The following is a 27,566-nucleotide window of genomic DNA, read 5'->3' as shown; positions in this document are numbered from 1 at the left end:
TGGGTCCTGGTTATGGCTGTGTCCTCACCAAACTTCAATGGGATCTGAACACACTGAGGCAACCAAACCCTTCTGGAATCCCAGCATGGCTACATCCCCAAAACCTTTGAGGGATCTGAATAACTCAAGGCACCTTTCAGGATCCCAAACACCTTTCAGGGTCCCAGTGTGGTTGTGAGTGCCCAAACTTCTGATAGATCTGAACACCCTGAGGCATCCAAACCCCTTTTAGGGTCACAATTGAGGGTTGCTAAACTCCATGTGGCATTTGAATAACTCTCAGTACCCAAACCCCTTTTAGGGTCACAATTGAGGGTTGCTAAACTCCATGTGGCATTTGAATAACTCTCAGTACCCAAACCCCTTTTGGGGTCCTGGCATAGCTGCGTGTCCCCAAACTTTAACGGGATCTGAACTCTCTGATGCAACTCAAACCCTTTCTGGGTTCCCATCGCGGTTGTGTCTCCCATCCCTTCATGTTTCTATGTTGCCCCCCCTGACTCCATCGGCGCCCGCCGCCCCCCAAGTCCCTCTCGGGCAGCGCCCCCGGCGGGCGGGGCGGGGATGCGGCGGCGTCGGAGGCGACGGCGGCCCTGAGTCAGCGCCCCGCCCGGGGGGGCAGGAAGCCGGGCGGGCCCGGGATCGCGCCGGCCCCGCTCCTGTCACCGCCTGCGTCAGAGCCCGGAGTTTTCCACTGACGAAAAAGGGCAGCGCGGTGCGGCGCGGCGCAGCCCCGGCAGCGGCAGAGCGGGAGGCGCCGCCGCCACTGCAGCCGGAGCCGCCGCGCCGAGAGCCGCAGCCGCAGCAGCAGGTAGAGCCCGGAGCGGGGAGAGGGGGAAGGGGAGGCTGGAGGGGGGGGTTTGCATCGCCAACGGTCCGGCTCGTGGCTCGCCGCCGTCGGGTCTGTACCGCTCGCGTCCGTCCGTCGGGGCTGCGGATCGCCGTCCGCCGTCGGGTGAGCGGGCTGCGGCTCGGCGTTCCGAACCGCGGGGGTCGGGGCTGTCCGTGTCCCGGAGGACGGAGCCGGGCGGACGCGACGCGGAGGCGCCGTCTGGACCGGGACTGCCGTGCCCTCAGCGCCCGGGGGCGGTAGGACTCGGGGAGGGGGAACGTACGGATCGGGGCTCGGGCGAGACGGGAATGGGGGGCTTGGGGAGGTGGGTGGTGGGGGTCTCCGCGGTGAGTCCCCCCCGGTTTTCCAGCCGGACAGCGATGGATTCGCACCCCGTCGCCTCTCGCTGAGGCTGCGGCTGCAGTTTTGCGATGTTGAAAGAAAAGCGGGGGGAGAACAGGAGGAGGTGTGTGTGAGGGGGGAGGTAGGGGGGGAGGAAAGCTGGCCGGCTCGCTTTGCCCCGGAGCTCCCAGCCGGGGATGTATTCCCGTCGCTACAGCAACACCTACCGGCGCTCCGACGGACTCGCCGACGGACGGAGCGGGTCGCCCGCAGCGCTCAGCGCACAGCGGCGGCTTTGGCACCGCTCGTGGGGAAAGGGAGAAAGGAACAAGCGGAGGAGCCGAAGGGAACCGGAGGAGTCGAAGGGAACCGGAGGAGTCGAAGGGAAGCCCTCCACACATAGAGCTGCTCCAGTTTTCCCGGAGCGTTCATCACCTCCGCCGTATCACTTTGGGATGAGGCTGAGCCCCGTCCCAGAGCCAATTATTATCATTATTATTTGTTAATTATTTTTTCTTCCTCCCCCCCTTTATTATTATAATTATCATTATTTTTTCCACGAAGCTTCACGTTTTAAACATTCTTCATTTTTCTTTCTCTTTTTTTTTTTTTCCCTTTTGTTCTATTCCACGGAGCTTCACCTTTTCCTCTTTTTAATTATTATTATTATTTTAATCATTCTTTTCTTTACCCCCTCTGCTCTTTTTAATTCACGCAGCTCCACATCTCAATTCATTATTGCTCTTATATTTTTATCACTACCGTTTTTTATGCCTTTTTCCCTTCCCTTCTCGCTCACGGAGGACACCCGGAGCTTCGCATTCCTGCCTTGAATAATTCAGCGCAGGAGCGGAGCGGAGCCGGGGGGCAGCGCTCAGCACAGCGTGTACCTGCAGGAGGGCACACACGGAAAACCTGCCCTGAATTATTCATTGGGCGTAATCAAATGGAGGATTTTCCTAGACAAAAGCACGCCTGGCTCCGTTCATATTTATTACGGTGCAGAGTACATCCGAAAGCGTGTTGCGGTCGGGCTGTGTCAGATAACCTTTTTAATGCCTTTCTTAATGTTTCTTATTTACCTTTTGGGCTGTCAGTGAGGTGGAAGGGCTTGATGGCAAAGCTGTGAAGCCGTTTCTTGATGGGCTTCCCCAAATATTGGCTCACGTGTGTGCCCTGCTTCCCATGGGTGGCGTTGGCAGGAGGACCGCTGAGGGCACGGCGAGTGCCTGAGGGCTATTTATAACCAGGGGAAGGCTGTGAAACCCTAAACCCAACCGTGGGAGAGGGTGAAAATCAGCTGGGCTAAACCCTACGGGCTCCCCATCGCACCTCGGTAAAGATGGCAGGAGTTAAAATGGTTAAGTGGACGGCTGTGATTGAGGACTGATGGTGACTGAGGGCTGATGGCTCCGCGCTGATGTCTTTTTGTGATGATGTTGAGGTCGGGAGGTGCGAATAACACCTGGAAAAGGGAGAAAAACCTCTGCCTGTGTTCAGCATGCAGACCGTAGTGTTGGGTTTAAAAGCAATACTGGGCCCTGTTGAAGGCTCAGCCCCTTTGCCCTGGGGTTGCAGGATGCTCCCAAGGCAGGAAAATCCATACGTCGCACTGCTTGTTTTCTTGCTTTGCAGAAGGAACTTTGCTTTCAGTTCACGTGCAGATTTGGGATCCTTCCACCTTTTTGGGATCCTCTCCAGCTGGAAAATCAAATTGCAAACGCCGCCATTCTCCTGCATTCCCTCAGGAGCTGCTTCCAGGAGAGATTCCCTTTACGTGCCTCATGCTTTGCTCCTTGCAAACACCCCAACACTTCCTCCCTGTGCCTCTGTGCAGCCCCCTTTACAACCAAGCCCTGTAGGATTTTGGGTGCCCTCCTCTTCTGTCTGGGCTTCGCTTTCTGAAATCCAAATGACTCGAAATATTTACTGTTGATACGTTGTCCAAGTGGAGGATAGTTAAAACATTAATTCTTTGCATTCCTGCGTATTAAGGCTTTGCTCTGCAACTCGCCCAGTGCCAGAAATGGGACTTAGCAGATTCATTCCCCTTTTTACCCCCCCTCCAGCTCCCCACCCCCACACCCCCTAAAAAAAAAAATAGCTTGGGAAAAGAAAAAAAGAAGGAAAAGAAAAGAAGGGAGACAGAGAGGAAAAGAAAGGAATGCACATCTGGGCTAAATATTTGTTAGAAAGTATTCCCAGGATAGTGGGAGTTCTGGTGCCAGAGAGGAATTCCTGCGGGTTTGATCCATTGCATTATGTACTTGTTCCAAAAGCTGTTTTCAGTAAAATAGATGAGTAAGAAGTCTTAGCCAAGAACAGAATGTCTTTTTTGGCAACTAAAAGGAAGATAGGATTATTTTATTTCAGGTTATGTAAAAAAAGAGAGAGAGAGAAAGAGAGGGGGGGAGGGAGGGAGTAAAGGTGGTAAAATCCTCCTGCGCTCTGAGCTGCTTGCAGAGATTTCCACTGCCGAGCGCTGATATTTTCTGTTTTTCACGCTGCTGTGCACATTTTTGTGACTTCTGTGGCAGGCACAGATGCGGATGGGAGTCTCAGGCTTGCGGCATCGCCGCAGCTCAGCGATCCCAGCCATGGTTTCAACAGCGCTGCTCTCACGGCTTGGGTTCTGCTGCTGGAGCAAGCAAGGAGGGGAGGGCACTGATGGTGCCTGGAGGAGGGCACTGGTTGTGCTCTGTGCATGGCACTGACTTTTTGCCCTGATGGCTGAACCCCATGAGGGTGGTGTTTATAGGGGGCTGATGGATGTAGAGGTATCTTGTCAAAATAGATGTAAAAAATAGGACTGTCTAAAACACGGCTCCGTTTGCTGAGTGCTGGGACAGCGGCACCATCCTGCTCGCTTCCTCAGGAATTATACAAACTGGGGAAGCCCCTTCATTAGAAGATGCTGGTTTGGTGTTTTTTGGCTGTAGGTAGATGAAGTCCTGGTGCTGCCCAGGCTGTTGGCAGCTGGTCCTTGCCCAGCTCATCCCTGCAGTCAGGATTTGGGGTGGAGAGGCGAGCATTTGTGCTTGGAAGGCTGGGTGGATGGATGGAACGTGGAAAGAGGTGGTGAACTGATACAGGGATGGGGTGAGCTTGGCCAAAAAGCCATGTCACTGCCTGAGGGTTTCTCTGTGATGCCCACTGGTGTCCCTGCAGGGTGGGACAAAGCCAGAGTGACAGCAGTGCCCACTTGACTCTCATCTTATGGATCTTCTGCATTCTCCTCCCATTGGCTGGAAGGCAACATCCTTCAGTAGGGATAGAGGAGACGGCCTTGCAGCAGCAAGTGGGTGCATCCCAGAGCCACCTGTGTTTGTTTTTGTGGACTTTTTTGGCCATTCTATGTGAACAAGGAGGTGCTTCGTTTTGGACTTCTTCATTTTGGAAGCTTTTTCGTTCATTTCTGGGCACTTAGAAGTGACCATCAGCAGAAGGGGAGGTGGAAAAAGAATTGAAAACCGGGAGATTAGAGAGTTTGCAACATTGTGTCTGCCAACACTTTGCAAGAGAAAAGGGAGGAGAGGGCTCAGCACTGGTGCTGGATTGGACGTGCTGCCACATCCACCTTCTCCACATCAGCTTTGGGTCAAGGCCCCAACAACACAACCTCTGGCACATGCAGCCCCATGCAATGATTAACTTCTTCCAAGCCTGGAACTGCTCTGTCCATCCATCTTTAACCTTTCAGGGGACTTCTGGCTCCTGGAAGCTGTCAGTGAAAATGATTGATAAGCAGTGGGGCTTTGCAGGCACCCACCATTACAAGCACTATTGTGATATTGAGCATCCCAAAGTGAGGAGGTTCTGAAGCCTGTGCAGTTTCTGTGCTGTCTGCTCAGGGCTGTTAGGAGGAGGTTGGTTTTTTAAGATTTAAATTCACTTCCAGACATGCAAAAGAGGGTGAGAAAGTGATACGGTTACGGTTACGAGGAGTAGGTTGTGCTGGTGGGAGGGTTTCACAAGAGGGCATGAGGGCACCGCTTCCATTAGCATTAGGTTTGCTCTACCGCCATGCTGCTCCAGGGACACTGGGTTGTGAATGCTGGAGATGGGCAGTCGGAGAGCGTGAAGGAAATTTAGGAATCTAGGCAAGCACAGAGCTCCTTTGTTTTTAATTAGCTACGTTGTTTTTAATTGCTACTATGCTTGATACATAACCCAGCCTAAACAAGAATAGCTTATTGAATGGGGGACTGACTATGAAAGGCACCGTGAGGAGAAGGGCTGTTCTTCGCAGTTGATATATTTGTATTTCAGTGCTTCATTTAATAAGTCTGTTTCCCCAGGGGGCTGTAGCAAGTAAATCATGCCAGCAGATTGTTCTCTGCAAACCGGCTTATTTTTGTAATTAGCAAGACACTCGAGCTGTAACTGCACAGAAAGCGATCAGGGGGAAGGAGTTAACATAAAAGAATTAGTAAGCAAAATGTAGTAATTATTGTTGGATAACGTTTGCGTTGATTGAATGGGTTCCTGGGCAGTTGTGTTCTACCTCTAAAGGAGGAGAGGAATTGCGGCTGCGTGCAGGGGAGGCAGAGAGGTGTGGTGGTGGGGTGAGCCTTTGGGGAGTCACACCTGCGTGGTTGCACTGAGCTTGTGTAGACTGTAAGTGGGCTGGTTTCCCTCTCTGATGACGCTTTCCTCCCTTCTTTTGCAGGTATATGAACAATACGGCGTCACCATGAGCGGGGTGTTGAAAAGGAAGTATGAAGAGCTGGGGGATGACAGCACCTACTGCTCCTCCTCCTCCTGCTCCCCTCTGTCCTCCTCGGCATCCTCAGGCTGGGACTCAGATGAGGACTGCTCCCGTGGAGACAGCAAGCCCAGCTCTGCCATAACACCTGGCTTTACCCGTGAGTCTCCTATTGCCTAGTCCTGTTTGCCCTGTCCTTATAACCCCCCTAAATGTCTTCATGAGAGTCTCCCTCAGTTTCTCCTTCCACCATTTTGCCATTTGCTTGCAACTTTTTTGCCCAAGTTTCTGGGCCTATGGGACCTCTGGTCCAGAGGATGCTGCTATCAGAGCATCCTTCACCCCTCAGCACATTCTCAGCTATTCCATAGGCAACTATGGAACACACAGCGTGTAATGCTGGTTTTGAAAAATGATTAACCAGCAGCCTAATTACCATTTCAGAACCCATTTCCTATGGAAGGTGGGGACTTTGCCAAAGAACACAACACGTTTGACATTGCCTCTGCTGTCAGTACAGATAAATGCTGTTTTGTTTTCCCAGCATCATCGGTTTTGAGGGCTTTTAGGAAAACATGCAGAAGACAAGGTCATAAAATCCCTTATCTGCTGTGCAAAGGGAAAAGAAAGACAATAGGAGACCATCTTCGAGGAGGAGAAATGGTCCAACCCAGTAAATTACACTGAACACCCACTGTATATAGCAGTTAAGCTCCACTTAGCAGACATACACAAACACGCAGTGGTCTGAAAAGGCTTTAGAAGTCTTGTAATAATAAAGAGTCTCATTCTTGCTTGTCTTCCCAGGTTTGGTGACAAAACAATGAACTTTTTGTATTCTCTGGCTCCATTGAAAAAGGGTCAGGAATGGAAAAGCAATTGGAGGAAGGGGGGTGGGGGGGTGGGAAGGAGGGAGAAGCAAATGCCAAAGTGCAGCAGCTCGGTCGATAGATGCTGGCGGTGGTTAAGTTGCCTCTTGATAAAGAGCTGATGGTTTAGAAGATTGAATCAAGGTTATTATGAAAAAGCAATGCACAATGCAGAGATAGCATCAAAGTGATGGCGCAGCCTGGTTTGAAACCCTCAGCAAGTGAGCAGAAGCTGCTGACACAGCTGGGTGAATGCTTTCCCCCCCCCCCCCCTTTTTTTTTTCTTTCCATCTGAAACTGAAATGCAATGTTTTGGCAAGCAAAACCTGTGAAATGTAGGTGCAGCCTGCTGTTCAGTTTGCACTTTCTCAGCTCTGCTATCCAAGCAGCACAGCTCAGTCTTGTGCCGGGGATTTACCCAGCCCTTCCTGGCTGCTTGTTCCCATATTCCCACTACTTCATTAGCAGAGAGTGATACCAAAACAATCAGACACTGAATGTGTGTGTTGCTGCCTTTCCTTCCTGGCATGCAAGCTGCGCAAGGGACATTTAGATGGGATATAAGGAAGGCTTTCTATAGTAAGGGTCATGAGGCACTGGCACCGGTTGCTCACAGAGGTGGTGGATGTCCCATTCCTGGAGGTACCCAAGGTCAGGTTGGAGGAGGCTCTGAGCACCTGATGGAGCTGTGGGTGTCCCTGTTCATTGCAGGGGGGTTGGACCAGATGGCCTTTAAAGGTCCCTTCCAGCTCAGGCAGCTCTACGATTCTGTGAAATTGTTCTGACCAATTATTCCCCATCCCCACTTGCTCCATCTGCATGCACAGAACCAGATATGTCTGGAGGAGCTCTACTCAAAGTGCTGTGTATTTCAGCAGTGTAAGATAAACCAGAATCATGCATTGCCATGTTTACCCCAGAATCACCTGCATCAAGATTAACATCTTTGCAGCTGCTCTCAAATGAGTATTACAAGAATAAACTGTAGCTTCACGGTTCCTCCCAGTGGATGGTAAAAGGAAATACCGGGAGGAGCAGCCTGTTTTCAGGCTGTTTTCTGCCCTACCCCAAAAGCTGGAGCTGAAGCATCAGTGTGTCAGTGTTTTGGGACCCTGGGGACAGCGGTGAGGGGAGCAGGACAGGTGTGCAGGGTGGTTGGCTGCTTGTTCATTCTGCTCTGCTGCATGTGAAGAATAAGCAAATGTATTTCCTGGCAGAAGTTGTGGTGAGGAGGAGAAGCAGTGGGCGTTTATTAGGGTGAATCTGAGTGGTGACTCCAATCAGGACTTGGCTTAGTTTTTCCCCTGTATCCACTTTCCACCTTTAGATCCCATAACACAAGATGCTGTGACCTTACCGTATTATGTCACCATTGCGAGTCTGGTTCATAGTATTTAGCAAAGTGTTTTACCTCCACCTTCAAGATGGCATTGCTGACTGTCTACTCTTTTCTCCCCCATTTTTAGCCACGTCCATCCTGAAGAAATCCAAACGGCTAAAGAAGAACAATGTGGAGTTTGACCGGGTCACTGTGTTCTACTTCCCACGCTGCCAGGGCTTCACGAGTGTGCCGAGCCGTGGGGGCTGCACGCTGGGGATGGTGAGCAAACACAGCTCATCCCGACAGTTCACATTAGCAGAGTTTTCCAAGGAGCAAGAAAACGTTCGTCGGGAGAAACTGGAAGAGAAATTGAAAGAGGAGAAGTTGGAAGCTTTGAAATGGAAAGTAAGTGGCTGGATTGGGGGTGTCTTTTCTTATGAAGGTTTCTTCTTTGTGTTGGTCTTTCCAAGTCCTTGGGGCATTGATTCAGAACCTTCTGTGGGTCTCTGAGAAACATCGGTCAGTTCTCTGCCTTGAAAGAAGTGATGCTCAGCTCCCCCAGCAGGTGTTCACCTGGTGTTCATGTGGGACCTGAGTGAGATGCTGTGCACCCCATGGTCTATGGGCTCTCAGGTTTCTTTCTGGAGGCTCTGAGACAGATATTGGTTATGGAGGTGGCCACCACTGGGGCAAGTCAGGAATTGTCTGGACAGTGCTCTTAGAAGTGTGGTCTGATGTTTGGATGGTCCTCTGTGGAGCCAGGAGTTGGACTTGATGATCCTTATGGGTCCCTTCCAACTTGGATTATTCTATGATTCATTTATTGGAACAGGCTGCCCAGGGAGGTGGTGGAGTCACCATCCCTGAAGTTGTTCAGGAAACATGGAGATATGGCACTGAGGGATGTGGTTGGTGGGCATGGTGGGGATGAGTTGGGGTTGGACTAGATGACCTTAGTGGTCTTTTCCAATCTGTATGATTCTGTGATTTGTCCTGACTTGAGGTGTTGACGGTCACAGCTTGGTGTCCCTGACAGCTTTGTAACACCTTGCCTATCTTTTGCCCTCAGCTCACCATGAATGGCACAAAGGAATCGGAGGAAGCCAACCAGCTCACTATTGAAGACATCTCCGACGATGACATCGACATCAGCAACGTGGACCTGGAGGATGGCTTTTTCCTCCAGCCCTACCCAGCCAAGAAGAGGCGTGCGCTGCTCAAAGCTGTTGGGGTGAAGAAGATTGACAAGGAGGAGAAGCGGGAGCTGCACAGCATCCGCCTGTCCCGGGAGGACTGTGGCTGTGACTGTCAGGAGGTCTGCGATCCCGAGACCTGCAGCTGCAGCTTGGCAGGCATTAAGTGCCAGGTACTGCCCTGTCTCATGCATCTCCTCAAAGTGAAGTGGGAAAAGCTCTTGGAGATGCTGCTGGAAAGCATCCTCCTCCCAAATCGCTCATCCCATGGGGACGTGCAGGTGCACCCACAGGGTGAATGGCAGAAGGAGACGGACTGTGTGGGATGTCTTGGCAAAGAGAAGCTCTTAGCTCCTCCCACAAGGCTCCAATTTCTCCTCCTCCCTTGGTTTTATTTTTATTCTCCCTCTTGGTGTGTATCCCAACTCCCAGCACACGTGGGAGCATCAGTGTCAGCTCTGCAGGCCCACCTGCATATCACAGGGTAACCTCTGTAGCTGCACTTAGTTACCTTTATTCACTTTTTTTTTAGTTTCTGTTTTCAGAGATGGCTGCCCTGTTGTGTTTGGGGGGAGCATTCACTACTGTGGGAGCTGCTCGCTTGCTCTGTGCTGTGGTTGCAGGCTGGGTGGTGTAGGGTGTGTGTGTGTGTGTGCAGTTGGATGTTCACAAGCAGATGGATGTGCTCAGGAGGACTCATGCTCTGTGTGCATGTCACAGCCCCCCTCTAGTGGCTGCTCACAGCTGGGACGTAAAAGTGCCGCAGATACCAGTGGAGCAGTTTGTCCTTTATCCTGCTGAGAGGCAGAAGCTTGTGATATAGATCAGATATTAAATATCATGGTGCAATATACAAAAATTCACATTTGCCTACTTTTGGCGTATTACATTTTGCTTTTTTTGTGGTTGTTTTTTTTGTTTTTTTTTTTTTTTTAACCCTTTGACTTTATTCAGTTGTACTGAAATTCACCTTTTTTAAGACAACTCTTCCAAAAAGCAGGTGGTGAGGGGTTTTTTGGTAACTTGTATTTTTTGTCTTGCTTTTAAACCCCTCACCCATGCTGAAAGGTGATGTGTGAGCTTCTGGGGGTGAATTGAGGTGGTTTGGGCTTTGGGTGAGGGTCCTTACCCCCGTGTCCTTTTCCCCCTAGATGGACCACACTTCCTTCCCCTGTGGCTGTACCAAGGACGGCTGCGGCAACACGGAAGGCAGGATTGAGTTCAACCAGGCCCGGGTGCAGACCCACTTCATCCACACCATCATGAAGCTGGAACTGGAGAAGCAGCAGCAGAGCAGTGAAGGGGTGGCAGAGGTTGAACCTCCCTTCCGGGAGCGGTTGCCTCAGCTGGGCTGCGCAGCGGCAAAGGGGCCCTTGGAGGAACGCACGGCACCGCTGGCCCCCACCTTCCAGTTCAGCCCTGAGTTGGAAGCCCTGGGGGAGAACAGCTGTAGCAGTGACATGACAGACTCCTCTATCTCCTCCCACCCCAGCGAGGACCTGGAGGAACCCTACGAGAGCCTCCCCTCTGACAAGTCCCAGTCGGACGTTGATGATGATGGCTTGGCACGCATCCTCCACTTCAACGATTCGGATGCCGAGGAGGAGGGAGACCACTGCCAGGACAACCTGAGCTGTTTCCACCCCGCCGACTTCTTTATCGAGGACCATGGCTGTGAGGCCAAGCCTGGCCCTGGGGCCTCATCCCACCTCTCTGAGTGCCTGGACGAGAATGCCAACCAGGACAGTGGTGGGCTGCTGGAGGAGGCCATGCACTCGCGCTGTGATGGGGTGTCGTGCTGCGCCCCAGCCCCGGCTGAGTCGTGTTCCAAGAGCTATGCTGACCTCAGCCTTTCCTCTGACTCCTTGGATTTCTTCCAGTCTTTCTCAGACTATAACTTGGGACCCCTTTACAACTCCTTGAAGGAGTACGAGAACCTTGATAACTTCTCAGCGTTACAGTTTCAGTTGCCTAATTTCCCCGGTTTCCCGCAAGCTGGAGATCAGGGCTCCTGTTTCTTGGAGTCTCTCATTGGTTTATCTGAATCCGTCCCTGAAACCCCAGCCCCTTTCACAGACAATCAGCTTTTGGAGGACGCCATCAAGTCATCGCTGATGGAAACGGTGAAGGTGTGAAGCGCCCGGCTGGCTGGGGAATGCGAAGGACTGGCAGCGTTGTGGTGCTGAAACCAAAGCCGAACAACAGTGGGACGGGCAGACTTTCACTTGTGCTATGTGAAAAGGGTAAAGGAAAAGAATTAATAATAATCAGACTTTCTGAGCAGACAAACTATTTTTGGTCTTTATAGAATGTGGACGTTTTGACATACTGCAGCTACAATCAGTTCTCTTGCTGTTTGTGCAAAGATTTCTAAACTTTCATGATGGGGTTGGGAGGGGGGTGAGGGGAGGGAGGGATGAAGACTTTCAGATATGACTTTCCTTGTGTTTTGTATGCAAAGACCTGTTGAGAAATGCTCCTTGAGAATGTTGCCAGTCGTACACACAGCCCCTTCTAGAACCGTTTCAGTGTCGCGGGAACTTTTTAAGACAACTTTTGAAGCTGTATTTATTGTGAAAACTTGTGATATGCGTAAGAGCCAGACCAGCGCGCTCTTGAGTTTAAATCGGAAAAGGTTTACAGAAGAGATCCGTACACTATATACATAATCATCCTTCATCTATTTATTGCAAATTCCAGAATTTAACTAGCCACTGAAGCTTGAACTAGCATGAAACCTTATTTAAATTGGTAATACCTCAGATGTATTATGTGCACAATCATATTTTTTTTGCATAATATATCTGTATTTATTTATTTTCTACCTGTAGTACGTGAATAGCACTGTGGTTTGTCAATGACCTGGAAGGGCAGTAAGGTCTCCAGCAGCACACATCCTAAAGATGACCTCATTGTCTGAGTCTGGGAGGTGCTGGCTGTTTGGTCTTCACCTCACATTGCTACAAGAGCTGATGCAAGGTGGGTGGGAGGGATGAGGGAGGTGTTCCTACATCATCCTCTGATAGTGAACCATCCTTTGTAGACGTGATAGCACGTAGTCTGATACCCATGATAGGGAGCAAAACAAGCAGAACCATCCTCTGTTCAAGAAACAGGAGCTAGCTCTATTTAATTAACAAAAACCACCAAAATCTTTCCGTAAATTATTTTCTAATTTATTGAATTTCCTAAGAATTTGGCCATGAGATCTTTTGTGATCACTTATGGTGCCTGAATATGCAGAGGAACTGCCAGTGAGGGAGAAAGCCAGGGTAACCTTTGCATCCCGTGGGGCTTTGGAGAACAAAGTGAAGGGCAGCAGCACCCTTAGGACTCCCAGATATCGAGGGTATGGCAGCTCCAGAAACTTGTGGGCCAGACTGTTTATACTCTTTTTTTTTTTTTTTTTTTTTTTTTTAACAGATAAATTGGATAAATCAAGGAAAGGAGATGAATATGAAGGTTGTTGCATTATTTATTGAGTACGATTGCAGAGGGGAGGAAAAACAAAGAGAAATGGTTGTGCTTAGGAGGGAGGATAGAAGCCTACTTAGCTTCTTGTTGTTTGAATCAGCCTGAGAACATGACACTATTTGGCCATGCCATGTAACTGGACCCAAATCTGCATGCCAGTGATACGCTAAGTGCCTACGCCAGCAGCATGAGCGTCTGGTTATCTCGCTGAAAACCCACAGCTGTACATTGAACCCCCCCCTCACCCAATTGGGGGGAATCATCCTAAAATGTGGGTGTGGGGACCTTTCCCTTAGCTGAACCCTTGATGTCCCTACCAGCAGGGATGGGGCTGTTTGGGACCTGCCACTTGATGGACAAGTAGTCTTGCCACGGCACCACAGCACCCTGCCAGCAATTCAGAAAGCTTCTGGCGTATGAGTAGTGTGAAGGCTGGTTGTTTTTGTTTTGTTTTGTTTTTAAATTATTGTTATTAATTATTATTATTATTATTATTTAATTGTACGTCTTCTCTGGTATTGAGCCGGTCAACCTTGAAGCAGAGCCAACCCGCCATGTCCTCCCACGAGGCATCACCCTGGGGCCATCCCCATGGGCAGGAGGGCGACTGTAGGAATACTACTGGCAGATGGAGGATTTCCTGGATATCTTTCTATCTTTCTGTCTTTCTATCTGTTATTTTTTGTTGTCGCCGTTGTTTCTTTTGACTGAAAATCCCCTTTGGTTACCTTCTGGTGGTAGTTTGCTATCCTTCAGACTGCATCAAAAATACTGACTTTTGGAAGTCTGGTACCATTCTGTATTTATTGGCACTAATATATTTTATAACATTCCTCGGTTTCTCTGCATATATATGTATATATTTATATATATAAAATATATGCATATATTTTATATATATATATACACAACACGTTTTGTAATGAATGACGGGGATTGACTCCTGCCTTTGTGGATTTTTTTTTTTTTTCTATAATTTATTCATTTTATTTGTGTTGGTGCCAAAAAAGACTTTTTTTTTCCCTCTCTTTTTTTCTTTTCAAGGCACTGAATTGTAAATATATAATTTTGTTTTGTTTTTTTTTCCTTCTCATTATCTATGTAAAAAGTTGCCTGTTCAAAACAGTTTTAAAACTGGCTATTTATTGACACGATCTGTAATTATCTAATGTATTGATTGAAACGCTTTGGTTTCAACATAGCTTTATTTTAGCTTTCTTTGTGTATATATTGTGATTATGTTGCTTGAGGGTACAAGTTAAAACAAACAAAAAAAATGCTTTATTTTTACCTTATCCATTTGCATTTGTTTAAAAAAAAAGAAAAGGAAAAAAAAAGCATATTTGTCTACAGCTGCTGTTCTCTCATTTCATCAAAGCAATATGAAGAAATTTCCATTACACTTTCAATAAAATCATTTTGTTTGAATGTGGCAGCGTCTTGGCCCTTCTTGTGCCTTCAGCATGGCTGGTTTTTACCTTATTTCCCCCCCAAATAATGAGATGGATCTCACAGTCATGACTTTGCCCAGGGACAGGTGTCTTCCCAGAGAGGCACCCAGTGCCACCACGAAGGTAGAGTGTCAAAGGACACCCCTAGGGTGGGATACTGCCCTCATCCCTATTCCTGCAGCTCTGTCCAGGATATTGAAACTGCACTGGGCAGAGCACCTTTAGCAAGGAAATGGGAAATGGTGGTCGTATCAAAGCCCAACAAAGTGCTGGCGCGGTGGGTTGGAGTTGTCTGGCTGGAAGGTCGCTGTGTTGAGGCTTTCTCCTGGGCTGACCCACTAATGGAGCTCCTGCAGGACCTTCCTGCTGACCGGTGCCAGCCCATGATGGGTAGCACTGAGGATTCAGGAATGGAAAGGCCAAATTCATCAGCAAGCTCAAATCAGATATGTGAACACAGAACACGAGCTGGACTTGGAAACACGTGTTTTCTCCCCTCTATCAATTGTTTGAGCCCTTCAAAATCAAGACTGAGTGGGAATAAAAAACTCTGAAGGTGTTTCCCATTGTCAGTGTAGTTTGTGTTGATGAACCGTTAAATGTACATCTTCACTATGCCAAAGCAGTCTGCAACAAGCTGTCATGGTCACCACAGCCGTCCTGCTTTTTCACCCCAGAGGGAGCCTCCTGTGTCTCTTGCCTCCCTCCTTGGCAACCTCCATGGCAAAGCTGAGGCCAGCTGCATTTCAGCACGCGTCGGGACAGACGTGCCCAGACCCGATGACACACGGCTGTGATTCATTGCCGTGGGCAGCTCCTTCAATGAGCCCAATAAATCCCGTCACTGCAGCTCCAGCCCGAGCCGTGCACTCCCCACCTTCCTCACCCTCTTTACTGTCATTCGTTTTTCTCCTCCGTGCAGCCACCCTTGCTCCTATCACCCCAAACCATACAATTACTCATTGCTTGCTTTCGTTTCATTCTTTAGTTGCTGCCAAAAGACTTAAAGCATCTTTGCAGCCAGCAGACAGACAGCAGTTCTCTCCCTTCACTGGGGCTGAGTCATTTGTTGCCCAGAACTGGCACCATGCAGGAAGGAGACGTCTCTGTGCTGTTCTGGGCAGGAACAGCCATAAAGTGACAAAGAGATGGACTTTATCTCCAATAGGGAAAAAAACACCCCAGGAGCTGCAGAGCAACACAAACCCAGGGTGTTGCCTGGGACACATCCATAGAGCCAGCTCTTGCCACACCAAGGACCTGTATCTACACTGAAAATCCCCCCGGAAAGGTCACCTTTTCTCCTTGCTGCACAGAAATCCTCATCATTCCATAAGGGTCCCTCCATCTAATCGACCAGGATTGCACACTAGAACAAACACAGTTTAATTTGAACCACGTGAGGGTTCCTTTGTGCTCATCCATCTCAGGAGCATCTCAGGAAATGGGTGTTGCTAAATGTAGAGAAGAAATGTAAATAAATCATAGAATCATTAATGTAGGATAGAGCACTAAGATCATCTAATCCAACCACCAGCCCATGCCTGTGACAGCTCTAGGCCATGTCTTGAACATCTCCAGGGATGGTGATCCCCCATCTCTCTGAGCAGCCTGTGCCAGTGCCTCACTACCCTGTCAGGGCTCCTAATATCCAACCTGAACCTCCCCTGGCACATTTTCATGCCAGCACCTCTCGTCCTAGCTCTATTTCTTGCTAGAAAACAATAAAAATTCTTCTTTTGACAGATGCCTGGATAAAGGGAAAATTCAGGTAAGTCACTGATGGAAAGAGCCAAATTCTCTCCTTCAAAGCTTCATCTATGAGGAGTTTTAAATACTGCTTGATATACACATTTCCATCAGCCTGCTTTATATCACCAGGGCTGCTGTGAACAGCAGCATTGCCATCTGCTGGGCAGCAGCTCCAGCTGCCTTCTCCTTCTGCTCCACATCACCAAAGATGCCACGTTTTGGTCAGAGAACCAGGTACCAAAATGCCTGAGGTCTACAGCCCAGAGCAGAGCAGGCTGAAGGGAGGGCTCATGGCCATACAGCTCCACACAGGAAGCAGAGGGGCAGCTCTGAGCTCTGCTTTCTGGGGACAGCAATAGGGCCTGAGGGAACAGCATGGAGCTGTCAGGGGATGGGCAGCTGGGGGTGAGGGAAAGGCTGCGTCCCGTAGGGTGGTGGGTATGGAATGGGCTGCCCAGGTCCAGAGTTGCCATTTGGACAGGAGGAACCTGCAACCACAGCAAATAACATCCCTCCAAAATAAACCTGCTCTACTGAGAGCATTATCTACTCCACTTCCAGGAAATAATTACTTGGGTACTACTTTGGAGTAAATAGAGATGAGAATTTAATGGTTCTTAAGTGCTTTTTATATTCAAAGCATCCCAAAGTGCTTTCCGGTAATTAGGGTTGAATAGCTGTCAGGAGAGGTGGGAGCACATTGTATTCCCAAAAATATGGGTCAGTTTTGCTTGGGAGAGGAAACAGTTTGTGATGAAGTGATATAAATTTAACTACAGTATTTGGAGGTTTATCTGACAAAGACTAAGATGCCCAGGGTAGGATGTGAATGTCCTACTGGATACTGTATCTCTGTAGCTTCACATAATAAATCCTGTTGGAAGAACAGCATTTTCCACAGGTGCCTGAGGTAAGGTTACAGATTTTCCTACGGTGCTCAGAAGCAAGGCTCTTGAATACCAAGAAGGCATGAAGGAAGCACATGCAATGCCACGTGAGCGCTCCCAGGCCATCGCCTCCTCTTATCCTATGCCATAAATCACAGCTGAGCAGCACAAACTGTTCCTGTCATAGGAACCCAGGAAAAAAAAAATTCTCCTTCCTGGTGCTGGAGATGTGATAATGACTCTAACCAGCCTCTAACACGTGGTTCTCCTACTCCTGCAGCTGCAGCATAATATTTCTCCTCTGGGTTGCCATGCTTAACGTCTTTGTGGCTCAGGCACTGAGCACACTCTCACTTGGCTCCTAAGCAAAATGCAAGAACTCATTATTAGTGAGTCAAACAGATATAGAAGTGAAGCAGCTGAACTTGGAGTCACAGCAGAATTCACGCACCGTCTTAAAAGGAACAAGAACCATTTGCAAATATTAAAAAGAAAGACAGCTAATACATTATTTTCTCGTGTGTGTGGCTGTGTCAGAGGAGAACAAATGCCAAAAGTCTGAATACAGAAGAGACATTGTCAAGGGCAGCCTGATAAAGCAATGAGCTACAAACACAGCCGGGGCTTCAGTCCTTTCCTAAACCTTGAATAAAGCACTGCTGGTTTCATTTTCACTTGCGCTCACCGCAAGAAGTAGAGTTTATCTGTTTTCCAATAGGACCTCCGGGTGACAGCAACAAAAAGCAGCTCCCTGTTGCTTATCTGAGCGTCTGCGAGCAAACACAAAGGACAGAGTGCAAGGCTGTATACTTGCCGTTTTATCAGCCCGCAAAACTTCTTCGGGAGCTGGTGATAAGCGCATCAAGCAGTCCTCCGGTTTGCCAGTGCCCTCTAGTGGCACTTGAGCATTCACTTCGCATCTCTGCTTCTGAATTAGTGTGAAAGATCAGCTTGCTACCCCGCATTGCAAGCACTCTCGCTAACGGCACGGGTAATTAAGGAAGGGTGTGTGTTGGTGTCGAGCTGTGTCATTTGTGTGGTGCACGTATGACTTGCAGAGCAAAGTGTATGACATGGTCTGTGGGCTGTAAAAACTGGGCTTCTTTCCACCTTCCCATCACTACGAAGGTTTCTCAGGATGCAAACCCATTTCAAGTGCTGACATTAATGCAAATGTACCTCCTCTTATGGAAATCAGCAATCAGCTTGATTTCCACTCCCAGGAAGTCAGCAATTACGTGTAAAGTCAAGGTTAAAGCAATGAGAGCTTTACTATTCCCTTGATTAAGTGCACAGTGAGATGCCCAGCTGTGCAGGAACAGCAGCATGAATTCAGAGGGTGAGAAGGATAAGGCAGTAATAGCAAGAATGAGGACGAAGACAAAGATCTTAAGGCTTTATATATACATATATATGAAGCTACAAAGTATTTGGCACCCAGGCCATGCAGAAATGGTGTGTGTGGCTTTGAACAGTGGAGTGGCTCCATATAAGAAACCCGAAAAAGAGATCACAGAGCTGGAAATCTACATTAGCTGGTTTTGCTCATTACTGCATTAAGATGCCTGTAGTGGTTTAAATACGCTCACAAAAGGTTATGAATTGGCTTATGGAAATTCATTTCAAAAGAATCACAGAATCATTAAGGTTAGAAAAGACCACTAAGATCATTTAGTTCAAGTGTCAACCCATTTGTCCAACCTAAGTCCCCTTCTTTGGCCGATATCCCTTCCTTCAAAGAGCTACCAGGTCTTTCTCATGGAGATCTTGTTCCCTCCATAGAGAAACAGCATAACTAACACTTCAGGCTTTGTGCTGGCACGCTAACTGGAGAGAAAAAACAAACATGCTATAATCTACAGCACTCAGATGCTGGAAGGTTCATCCTTTCCCAGCTCAAATATTCCAATTACAATTTACTCAGGCAACCAAGTGGAACAGGATACTGAATCATCTTCAGTGAAGTGGCAGCAATTTTCTAAGCATATTTTTTTTTAATGCTAGAATCTGTGTCTAAATCTTTGCTTAATGCCACTATGCTCAGAACTTGTTAAACTGATCAAAACCATTCCCCATGTGGGAAAAAAAACAAAACAAAAAACAACCCAACAAACCAAACAACAAACCCACAACCAAAAGAAAGCAAGATCCTGTTCAAGGCAATGCCCAAGGTTACCCAAACAGCTCCACACTGCATAATTCCCACTGGGCCGTCCAGCAGAAATAACACCTGATGAATTTGGAGTGCTCTCACATCAAGTTAAAACCCAAGCAGGGCAAACCCAGCCAAGCACTTCAGGCTAGTAATTTTCAATGCACATGTTGCATTCCCTTCTAAGAAAAGCATCTGTCCTCCCAGCTGCCTGCTACTCCATGTAACACGACCTGATCTTTGTCAATTGGATAATAAGAGCATTAGCCAAAGGGGAGGATGGTTCAACCTTGGCTGGATGTGCTGATCCTGTTTTCTAGCATCTGTTTCTCCCCCCTTCTCCCTGCTGAATTTCTTTCCATCTTCCTGCACCCAAAATGCTGGCTCTCCATTGCAGGGTTGGCAGAGATCTGGGCTATGGGTAAAAAAAAAAAGAGGAAAATGGGAAATGCTGTGGCTGGCAGAGATCTGGGCTCTCTCTTAGGAATGCAAAAGATCCCAGATCTTTTCCCAGGTGGAGCAGACCATTACCCAGATGGGATAATCCATCTGACTATGGCATGCGGTGGTCCCCACAGGTGGAAATGCCAAGGGGCGCATTCCATCTTTGATAGCAACCCTTACATAGCCCTTCAGATGAACATGTAGAAGCCTTTGCAATGGGTGACCTTGTGACTGATGGCAGAGGAGGGGCAGACTGACAAAATGGCATCTGACAAGGAAGGGTAGATGAAGCAAGAGTGTGAAACTGAATCTCTCCATGCAGAAAGAATGGCACCCACTGACATTCATTGATGCTTGCTGAACGTTTATGGAGACTGAACAGTGGATGTGAGCATGGTGAGGTGGTGGATGATGTTTCAGCAGTGGCAACAGCATCAGTGGGTCATCCCTGCTGGGTCAGGTTTGTAGGAGAGCAGCACGTGGGCTCTTGTTCATTGCTGGCAAAGAAAGCAGAGCTGATGGTGGTGATTATGTTGAGAAATAGTGTTTTGTAGCTGAAAATTTGCTCTGTCAGACAGTGTTGCTGTGCTCAGTTGTACTTTCCATAGAAATGAGTTGGAGGCATTACTTTTGGAGCAACCTACATGTCTGCAGCCCAAGATAATTCCTCTTCTCTCAATGCAGCCCAGGCAAACTGAAAGGTCAGTTGCTCATGATTTAGGGGAAAGAATGCTTTCCTTTTTTTTTTTTCAGGAGCCATCACTGCTGGTATTCATCCAGTTATATTCCAGACATTCACAGTAAAGCTGAATCACTCTAAGCACTTGCTGACATGCATTAGGTGTCTATCTAGGAGCACACAGATTCTTCACTACAACATAAAAACCCAGAGACTTGTTTCTGTGATGAGGCAAGATCTCTTTGGGACACACAGAGCATCAAGGTGCAGGTAGCAAATCACCTTGAACTGCAGCCAAAGACCAGCTGTCAGCATGAGAAATGGTTGGTATAATCCCATGCACGGCAAGTACCTGAATTTTCTCTCCAGATCATTTTCACTCAAATTTCTATTGAGGAGTTTGTTTTAAAAGTAGGCCCAGGGTTCTGTAAGTATTGACATCAGCAGGTCTGGGGCTAGACATGGTTGAGGAACATGGCTTAGTGGGTATGGTGGTGATGGGCTGATGGTAGGACTAGAAGATTCTAGTAGTCTTTTCCAAGCTTAATGATTCTATGATTGTAGACATTATAAAGTAAAAAAGGAAAGGGTTAAGAAAACGAACTGGAAAAGAGAGCAAGGTTCATCCATGTTAACGGTATCTACTGCCCATGGGATGTACGTGGTAGGACCAGGGTTTTTTTCTTGTGTAACTCCACCAGCCTTCTTTAACCAACCCTTTCTATTCTCTTGGAAGCCATAAAAGTTCACTGTGGTATTTTGCACTGAAACCTTTTTTTAAGCCATTGAACATTTCTTCCTTTTACATCATAGATCATTTTTAGCTCCCAGTTAGTTTTGGCTAGGAGGTCATAGAGTGGCCTCTTAGCCAAACAGTCTCCTCTCTCATTTCCACTACATTCATCACCCTTGTTAGACCTGGCCAGCTCTCTCATTTTCTATTGTTAATTTATTATTCCAAAGTTTTTGTGTGTGTTCCCTACGTACATTTTTGTTGAAGAATATTGTTGTCTGTTTATTCTCTTTTTGGACACCGTGCCATTTAGATTGAGTAATTGTTTGTCCATAATCTGTACTCAACAGCAAAGCAAATGGTATACTCGTTTTGCAGCTGAGTGGCTTTGATGTTGGGTTGTGCTGTAATGCCCAAAGGAGAAATAAATTACACTGCAGATGATGAATTGCAGCTGTTTTCTGAATTCCTCCACTTCAGACATTGTTTTAGTGCAGAGCTCCGGGGGGACTGTCTGCATTTTGCCATATGCTTGGTGAACGAGGTGAACCTCTTGGTCATATGTGAATGGAGAATAAGGGGGAGGTAGGGCACTATGACTGGGAAGGTTCTCCATGCAAGAGGACTTGCCAAGGGTGAAAAACCTTGAATTTATGAGTTACGACTGACTGTAGGTGAAGGAAATTGATTGAAAGACCCACAGAAATCGGAGTAAATGGCTGATTAGTTTTTGGTATCATAGGAATACCACTAAGCTCCAACTGAGAAATGTAGCTTGAGATGTTGAAGTCTAGTTCCACCACCCAAAACATCAATCTCCTGAGGTCCATTCACCCTGAATTATACTATGGGTTATTTTGATTGAGTGCTCAGAAAAATTGCGTTGTCACTCTCTACAGGAAGAGGTCTTGGATTTGACGGCGACAAAACACTGCTCAGAACAATGGGAGGAGCAGATGAGTCCATCAGAGCAGGGAAAAAAACACTTCTCTAAGTTATTAACAGTCCATCAGAAAAACTGTTATGTAGCACTCGAAGTGCCAAAGTCCAGGAGGATTTAGACTAATCTCGTATTGCTGCTCTTTCTGGCTTTGTTAAAGTATCTCAGAGTTTGATTGCCATGTGTCTATCTGAAAAGAACAGACAACCAGCCTCCTCAACATGAAGTTACCACATTTACCTATGAAAAGTACAAAGAGAAAGGACCATCTTCTTAACAAGTTTTGAAATGTTTGCCTTCATCATAGCTTTGCATACAAAAATATAAGCAAGTGGAAGTGTATGCATCTCTTCAGGTAGACATTTAACTTATTTTACAGTGAACTGATGGACACACAGGTGATCTCACACATACGATATCCACTCATTTATAGTTTCAGAGTTCCCACAGTTTTACAGAATGTGTTTTTTCCAGTTCATATACATACATCAATGCAAAGCCAACCACTTAAAGGAGAGAGAAATCAGGCACCAACTGTGTAAAATGCTAAGGAAGGGGGAAGGAAGCCCTGGAGGAGAAAGGGTTTTGCTGTTTACTTTTCTTTCTGTACCACAACTCTTGCATTGAATCGTGACTGCATAAGTACCTAGTGCTCACATGCTTAAAAAGTGCTTCTGCAGTTAATCAAGTACATGTGCTTAGGTGCTGAATGAATTTAAACACCATCAGTGGCACGTGTTGCTGAAAGCCTGCCAATTCAAATCCCACTCTGCATGGCAGATGCTTACATCTCTCCAAGATTGTATCCGAAATGTCAAAACTGATGCTAATAATCTCACCCCCAAACACCAGCAAAGTGAAGAGCTTTACCAAAACACTCAGTGCTCCCTTTTTGAGATAGTGAACAAGAGAAATGACTGGTCATAACAGATGTTAGTTGCATTGCTTAGCACAAAGATACACCTGCACTACAGCACTGACAGCAAATTAAATAATGAAGAGCAGTATTCAAAAAAAAAAGCAGCATTTTCTGTAACAACTGCAGTCTGGAAGGAAGTGCTTGGAGCAACTGGCAAGGCTAATTTATAATTAGAGCAGCATACAGCAGTAGGGTATTGGCTCCTGTGCTCTTCAGTTACGGGTGCTTAACATAACACAAAACTGATGAGTTGGGCAAGTTCCATCAGCTGCGCCAAGGGTAATGTTACCTACACGCCTGGGCTGCTCTAACAGCTTGTTGCTACAGAAGGAAAAAAGGTGACTTGTTATCAGTCCATTCCGGGCAACACGGTCCTGAGCTGCCTTGAATCAGCTCCAGGAGTTTTCATTTCACCTGGTAAAATGATTTGACTCACTAAACTGGGGAAAAATTATTCGCATTTTCACTATGTTATTTCTCTGTTATTCCAAGAAAGCTGAACCAGGCAGGTATGGAATCAGATGGTTTTGGAGATGTAATGTGTTAAAAGGACTGTGCTTGCATTAAAATTGCTGCCATACCCTGATAGACATACAAGCCCTCACTTGCTCCATCTCCTGGCATTATGGACACAAAACCTAGTGATCTGTGATCTCTGGCACACTCCATACACACAGCACAGAGAGCCTCTTGTCTTGTGGGAGACAGCTAGAAATGGAGTTTAATGAGACCGCTGATGAGATGCAGGGCACAGCTAGACAAGCATACGGATCACAGCCTGTTTACAGGCAACCGACCACATTTAACTCCTTACATCTCTATTTTCCCATGTTTTTTTTTCTCCCAAAGCCAACTTGATCCTTCCCTTTGTCCACCTGCAACAGTAGCAGGACTGTAAACTGAACCAGTCTGTTTTGACCATACCAATAGAGTGCAACCTGCTTTCACTGCATCCTCAACTTTGAAGGAACTACAAGCTGCTTAGCCTAAAATCATTCATTAGGAAGTCTGTGGTGCAATTATTTTAGTCACGAAGGCCAAAAAGATCAGCCAGTATGGATTTACCAAAGGCAATTGCACCAAAGTCAACCCAGTGCCTTCCACAGTGAGTTGTCTGGGAGGAGAGCAGAGGATGTTGCACAATGTGTCTGTAGTCAAACTGGGGATTAAGGACTGGATGACTAGATAATAAAGTAGTTGGGTGGATTGTCAGGTCCAACCTGTGGCCAGGTGCCATGCCTCAGGTCACTACTGTTCATTGTCCTTGTAGATGATGGAACAGAGTGTGCTCATTACACCTGCAGGTATTAACCAACCAGGGGGAGTAGATGGTGGGATTCTGAGAGACCTGAACAGGCTGGAAATGGGTTGACAGAAACTTCATGAAGTCAAATGTCAAGTTTTGCCTCTGGTATGGAATAACCACATGTAACTGCATGCTGGGGGGACTCTAGAAAAGGATCATCATGAACAACAAATTGCACAGTGAACCCTTGCAGCAAACAAAGCCTACCACAATTTAGGCTGCACTAGCAGGTGTGTGGCCAACAGGTTGTAGGAAACAATTTCCCCCTCTATTTAGCAGCTGTTAGACTGTATCCTTGGAATGCTGTATCCAGATTGGTGTTTCCCAGTGCAAGAAAGATACTCACACACTGGAACAAGCCCAGTAAAGGGCCACCAGATGACTAGGAGAACATCACCTAGAGAGTTAACTAGTTTGCCTCTTAATAGAAAGCCTCACTTTATGAGCAGAGCACTTCCTCAGGCTCCATTGGAAGTTACTTAGTTACTTAAACATATACTTACACAACCATTTTATATGCCCCCAGATACCTGATACATCCTCACTGGGCTGACATAGGGCTTACAGGAGACCCATTCACTTTTGAAGCTTTAAGGTAATTTACATCAAACACTATTCAAGTTATTTCAAGAACTGCATTACTGATTGCCTGCTACCAACTCAGCCTGCCAGGCTCCTCCTGTACTGAATGCAGCTTAAATGCTGGAATATTTCCAAGATCTCTATTCGTATAGGAAATACCTTGGCCTAACAACCTGAGTAACTCTGATAGCACTGGCATGCTGGTACAGTAACTGAGCAAACAAACTATTTGCTTAGACTCTGCAGGTTTCAGTAATATGACAAGAAAGGCAATGCAATAAGTGATGCTGTATTGCTGCAATGAATTGAATTGCTTTGGAAACACCCCACATTTATTTGTCTGTGAACATCAATATGTTATTTAAATTGAATATATATAGGAACAGCAATTCCTTTGCTATACTGGACAGCTACTTACACAATGAAGGACAACTCCTTTATTGTAAGGGCACCCCCTAGAAGTGTCTGTTTTTTCCTCCACTGATCAGAATAAAAGAAATCTATGACTAACACAGTCAGTTTCATACAATCTGTGTACACATCTAAGCACATCTGAGAGTGGTCAGCACACGCTTCACCTATTAACTCCCATTTACATTGGAACCTTTAGAAGAGAGTGATCCTGCAAGCGAGTTGTAATTGCTAAACACACAAAGGGCTTTGGAAAACAAGCATTTGAAGTTTACAGTGCTCTGCAGAATCTGTCAGCTGCGTGTCACATTGTTTTAGTGCCATTATGCTGGAAGATACATTGCGTTTCCTTCACAAGGAAAGGAAAGACCACACACAGGTTTTCCTAAGGCTGTCATTTTTCTAATCCTAAAATGCCATAACACCGAAATGCCTTAACAGTGAAATGCCACATTTCAAGTGATTTAAAACTTTCTAAGAGTCAAAATGTATTGCTTAACGGCTTGCTAATTTTCATGTCTCCAGCCTGACATTTTACCTTGCAAAACTGGCTGTATTTTTATCACGTACTGACTTGACTATAAAAGGAAAATCCACTGCTGGAAAAATGTCATGGAGAATAATTCAAGCGTTACACTTGGCCATTTGCTGATTTAAGTTCTTTAGTATGAGACTGATGAGCTGCTGGCACAGGCTGCACAGAGAGGCTGTGGATGCTCCATCCCTGGAGGTGTTCAAGGCCAGGTTGGATAGGGCTCTGGGCAGCCTGGGCTGGTATTAAATGTGGAGGTTAGTGGTCCTGCCTGTGGTGGGGGGGTTGGAACTTCATGATCCTTGAGGTCCCTTCCATTCCCTTCATTTCCCAGCTCTAAAACAGCTTTACAGTCTGTCAGATTAACAGCTATTAAAATAAAATTGTCCAAATGCATTAAATGTTGAAAAATCATATAGATGGAAAAAGTCAAATGAAACGAGTCTTCTAATTCTTGACAGACTTTAACATGAACTCTGTGAAATAGCATACAGTTTTGATATAGATTGTGAATCTTCCAACACCTTTTTCACCCAGAGGGTGGTGATGCACTGGAACAGGTTGCCCAAGGAGGTTGTGGATGCCCCATCCCTGCAGGCATTCAAGGCCAGGCTGGATGTGACTCTGGGTAGCCTGGGCTGCTGGTTGGCCCAACCCTCAGATGGTTTCAGCATAGAAAATACCTTTGGCTGCAGTGGTTTCTGTGAACACATTGGCTCTCTCTGGATTTTTCTTTGGTGAACTCTTGCAGTGCTTCCTTGGGGCCAAGTGAACTCTTGGCATCACAGCCTCCTGTGGTAGGGAGCTGCAGAACTCAATGAGCTGTTACATGAAAAATCACCTCCTTCTGCTTACTTTGAACCCGTGCCCTCACAGTTTCAACAGTTCCCTTGTTATAAGAGGGAACAAGAGCAAACACTCCGCTCCTGTCTACTTCCCCTGTACCACAAATGACTTCGTAGCACACGCTCTCTCTCTCTCTTCAATTGTTTCTCACCCAAATGAATGAGTCCTGGTTTGCTTAATCACCCCCTACGTGTGATACCTAATTATTATTAATGCTCTTTTTCAATCTTTTCAAGTTCTTACAGGTTGTTTTCGTTTTTCTTAAGGAAAAGCAATGGGAAAATGGAATTCACATGGTCATTCACCAATATCTTCCTCACTATTCCCTTTTGCTCTCCCCCACTGAATGTGCTTTTTGGTTACTACCAATAGCTGAAATACCTCTTTGTAAACCCCAGGCTGTTGCTGAGCAGCTCATAGCCCACCATTTCACACCTGCAATCAGTCAGAGTGGTTCCTGACACGTTATTTATCTACACTTCATTACACCCTTGCTTTTATTACCCACCTAATCTTTCTCGATCCTTTTACACTTCTGGAATTGCTCCTTATTTTTACTGCTCTGAATCACCTTGTCATTCTACTGCTTATCCCTCTTGCCAGCTTCTATTAGAACGATGACTTATTACAGCCCATAGGTGTGCTAACTTATAGCTGAATTCCTTTAGAAGAGCTCGTGCACAATTGCCACCTATTCCTTCAGAACTGTGAGTTCAGAAGCCTCCTTGCCATTCACCTTAAGTGAAGGCAGATCCTCTGACAGGTTTCCTATCAAAGTAAAGGCATAGGGGTGGGATCCTCCTCACTAACTTCCATAGTAAACATAAATGGAAATACACTGGGCTTTCTGGCTGTGGTTTTATATATATATACCAAGTTATCCCTTCCCCTGCTGTGAAGGAAGGGGGTCCACACTGAGGGGGGTCAGTGTAGAGATGGCTCCGGGGAGAGCTCATTGCGGTACTCAAGCTTACAGGCAGGAGGGAGAAGAGGTTTTTTACACCGCCTGATAGCGATAGGACAAAAGGGAACGGCTCAATCTAAAAGAGAGGAGATTTAGATTAGATTAGACCGCCCATAGATGGCTGAGCCGTCCCACATCATGACGGGGCGGGGCGGTAATGGCGGCGGGTGGGAGTGGAGGCGTTGCTATAGGCGGTGCCTGCCGTCTCGCCACGCTCGGTTCTCCTCTGCTC

The 27,566-nt window shown here is 46.9% G+C and overlaps 1 protein-coding gene across 1 annotated transcript; it reads left to right on the top strand.

The window, feature by feature from the left end:
- The first annotated feature begins 649 nt into the window (after nt 1-649).
- Nucleotides 650-14,164, top strand: CSRNP1 (cysteine and serine rich nuclear protein 1). Its single transcript, XM_015852900.3, has 5 exons — nt 650-811; nt 5,844-6,039; nt 8,215-8,474; nt 9,139-9,435; nt 10,414-14,164. Exons 2-5 carry the CDS (start codon nt 5,868-5,870, stop codon nt 11,395-11,397), a joined length of 1,713 nt encoding a protein of 570 aa, XP_015708386.2. The 5' UTR covers nt 650-811; nt 5,844-5,867; the 3' UTR covers nt 11,398-14,164.
- The last annotated feature ends 13,402 nt before the right edge of the window (nt 14,165-27,566 follow it).

The sequence above is a fragment of the Coturnix japonica genome, chromosome 2 (genome assembly GCF_054131305.1).
Source record: "Coturnix japonica strain WE chromosome 2, WE-NBRP24, whole genome shotgun sequence".
Lineage (NCBI taxonomy): Eukaryota > Metazoa > Chordata > Aves > Galliformes > Phasianidae > Coturnix > Coturnix japonica.
The sequence above is the reverse complement of the archived record's forward strand: the minus strand, read 5'-3'. Positions and strand labels throughout refer to the sequence as shown.